The sequence below is a fragment of the Pinus tabuliformis genome, chromosome 5_2, assembly GCF_031772625.1.
Source record: "Pinus tabuliformis cultivar Carrire ecotype Pingquan chromosome 5_2, CPIR1, whole genome shotgun sequence".
NCBI lineage: Eukaryota > Viridiplantae > Streptophyta > Pinopsida > Pinales > Pinaceae > Pinus > Pinus tabuliformis.
In genome coordinates this window covers 582,337,758-582,340,353 of record NC_142306.1, presented here as the reverse complement: position 1 = coordinate 582,340,353, position 2,596 = coordinate 582,337,758, and the positions used below count along the sequence as shown (strand labels likewise).

The 2,596-nt window shown below is 38.0% G+C and overlaps 1 protein-coding gene across 1 annotated transcript; it reads left to right on the top strand.

Moving 5' to 3' along the window:
* The first annotated feature begins 283 nt into the window (after window positions 1-283).
* LOC149160322 (putative boron transporter 2) lies at window positions 284-2,006 on the top strand. The gene is made up of 5 exons (XM_089433766.1): window positions 284-756; window positions 854-991; window positions 1,087-1,406; window positions 1,662-1,768; window positions 1,880-2,006. Exons 1-4 carry the CDS (start codon window positions 721-723, stop codon window positions 1,735-1,737), a joined length of 570 nt encoding a protein of 189 aa, XP_089289892.1. The 5' UTR covers window positions 284-720; the 3' UTR covers window positions 1,738-1,768; window positions 1,880-2,006.
* The last annotated feature ends 590 nt before the right edge of the window (window positions 2,007-2,596 follow it).

Here is a 2,596-nt window from a genome sequence, read left to right as displayed (position 1 = left end):
GTTCTTGTAAGATTTGGACTAGGATTCTCTAACAGAACAAGGATTCTCTATTCTAGGAAATGACTGTATGCATTTTAAATGATTGGTTGTGTATATCACTGTTTATACGATACGTATTCAGGATGTGTAAGATCAATTTGGAGCAGTTGATGATAGAATTGATCCTAAAGTTCGTAGTGCCACTGTTCCAATGGTTGAAAAAAATGTTTCAGCCATTTGTGACCAGTGTGAATGCCACTGATAAAGTGGCTAACTTTCTTTGTGGAATGTTACTGCAGAAAGAACATTGCTGGAACAGATTCACTTAAAAGAGTGTATACCGAGCACTTACACTGAAATCACTAAGAAGAAAGGGAAGAAGTCTGCATAGAAAAGTTTAAAGGAAACTTCACAAAAAACCCTTGAAAAATGATGTTGTATCAAGCAGGGCCATTATTGTAGAGATTGTGTCAAGGCCCATTACCACAGTAAATATATATTATTTAGAACTATGTTGTAATTTTTGTCAGGGTTCATGTTTAGGTTCAACTATCACTGGCTACCCTATTCTGGAAGAGCTTTTGCTCTCCTGAAGACATCTTGATCTAACTCTTCATTCTTTGTTTTCACCTCCATAAAAAATCTCTAGTGGATTCATAAATTTTCCTTTTATTGTGACAGACTATTTTATGTGGTATTGTTGGCATACCTCCTTCAAATGGTGTTATTCCTGAATCTCCAATGCACATGAAAGGCTTAGCTACCCTCAAACATCAGGTACTAATATATTGGAATTATCAATTGCAGCTTCTCAGGGAAAAGACACAATTCAGACATTTTATAGACGAGTAACTTACAAGTACTTTTGTTACAGTTGGTGCTTAGCAAGTTAGTGACAACAATCTGGAAAAGTATGCAGAAAAATTCAACCTTAGGGCAATTATACAGAAACATGCAAGAAGCCTATGAGCAAATGCAGACCCCAATGGTTTATCAGCCTCCACCTGCCTTGGTAATGGTCTTATTTTTGAGTTTGGGTGTTTCATTTTATCTAATTTTCCTCTCCCTTTATTTATTTGTCTTGTCATGTCCCAACCATTTATGCAGGCACTTAAGGAATTGAAAGAGTCCACAATTCAGTTGGCCGCAAGTACTGGGAATATGGATGCCCCAGTTGATGAATCAATTTTTAATGTTGACAAGGACGTGGATGACCTGCTTCTTGTTGAGGTGAAAGAACAGCAATTGAGTAATTTGTTGCAATCTCTGATGGTGGTTGGCTGCCTTGCAGTAATGCCCATCATTAGAAAGATCCCAACTTCTGTGCTTTGGGGTTACTTTGCCTTCATGGCCATAGAGAGTTTGCCAGGAAATCAATTTTGGGAAAGGCTATTGTTTCTTTTCACTGCTCCAAGCCGTAGATACAAGTATGAACTTTATTCAAACTATAATGTGATTGAATTTAATGCTTGTAATATAGTTTTCAAAGCTGATCAATGTTGAACTGATGGTTACAGAGAACTTTAGGAGTATCATGCTACATTTCTTGAAATGGTGCCTTTCAAGACAATTGCCACTTTCACCATTTTCCAGACATGTTATTTGTTGGCATGTTTTGGTATCACATGGGTGCCTACAGATGGTGTTCTCTTCCCACTACTAATCATGTTGTAACTTGTTAGTCCCAGCGAGGCAGTATATCCTTCCCAAGTTTTTCAAAGGAGCACATCTTCAAGAATTGGATGCAGCAGAGTATGAAGAAGCCCCTGGAATGCCATGCAATATAACAGTGAGTGCAAGACACATATCAAACAAATTTTAAAAATATTACTCAATTCTATTTCATAAGCCCTGCAACATGAACAATAATAAATTGAACTGTAACATATATTGATTGCAGGAAGCTGGAATTCAGGGGTTCGGACTAGGAAGCATGGGAACAGGTGCAAATGATGGCGAAGTTTTGGATGAGATGATTACATGAAGTCGCGGTGAGGTCAAACACACATATAGTCCACGGATAACTAACTTGAGTGATTGCACACCAATTCATGGATCCGAGTCTGCATTAAGTCCCCAAGTTGCAGAAGCTAAAAAAATATATAGCCCCTGTATAAGTGAGATCAGACAGACACATAGCCCTCACAGAGGGGAAAAGCATTCGGGCATTCCCCTGGTTAGTCAAGGAAAAAATATGAGTCCAAGTGCATTTGGTTTGAGGCCACATAAACCAACTTCCAATTAGGTGTTTGGAGTATAAATCCTCGGCTAGTAATCTTTCCCTTGAGTGAGCATATCTTATGTTTAATAGTACATATTTTGTTGGCTTATCATTATTTAATCATTGTGCCATAAATCACTCGGTTGTATTTGGTGTGTATTCACAAAGAACCTCTATCCATCTCAGAGGACAGGGTAGACCATATAGTGCGTGTAAAAAAATGTAATGGAAGTCAAGCTTGAAGTATTTCTGTTTTCTTGAAGCATGAAATCTATTATGTCAGTCTTGTGGTTTTGTAGACCCCGTGGTATTAAAGGTTCCTGTGAGTGGTTTGAGCTTCATAGAAAGTCATCCTTATTCTACCAGTTGGATCATAACCACAAAGTTTGCAGCCTT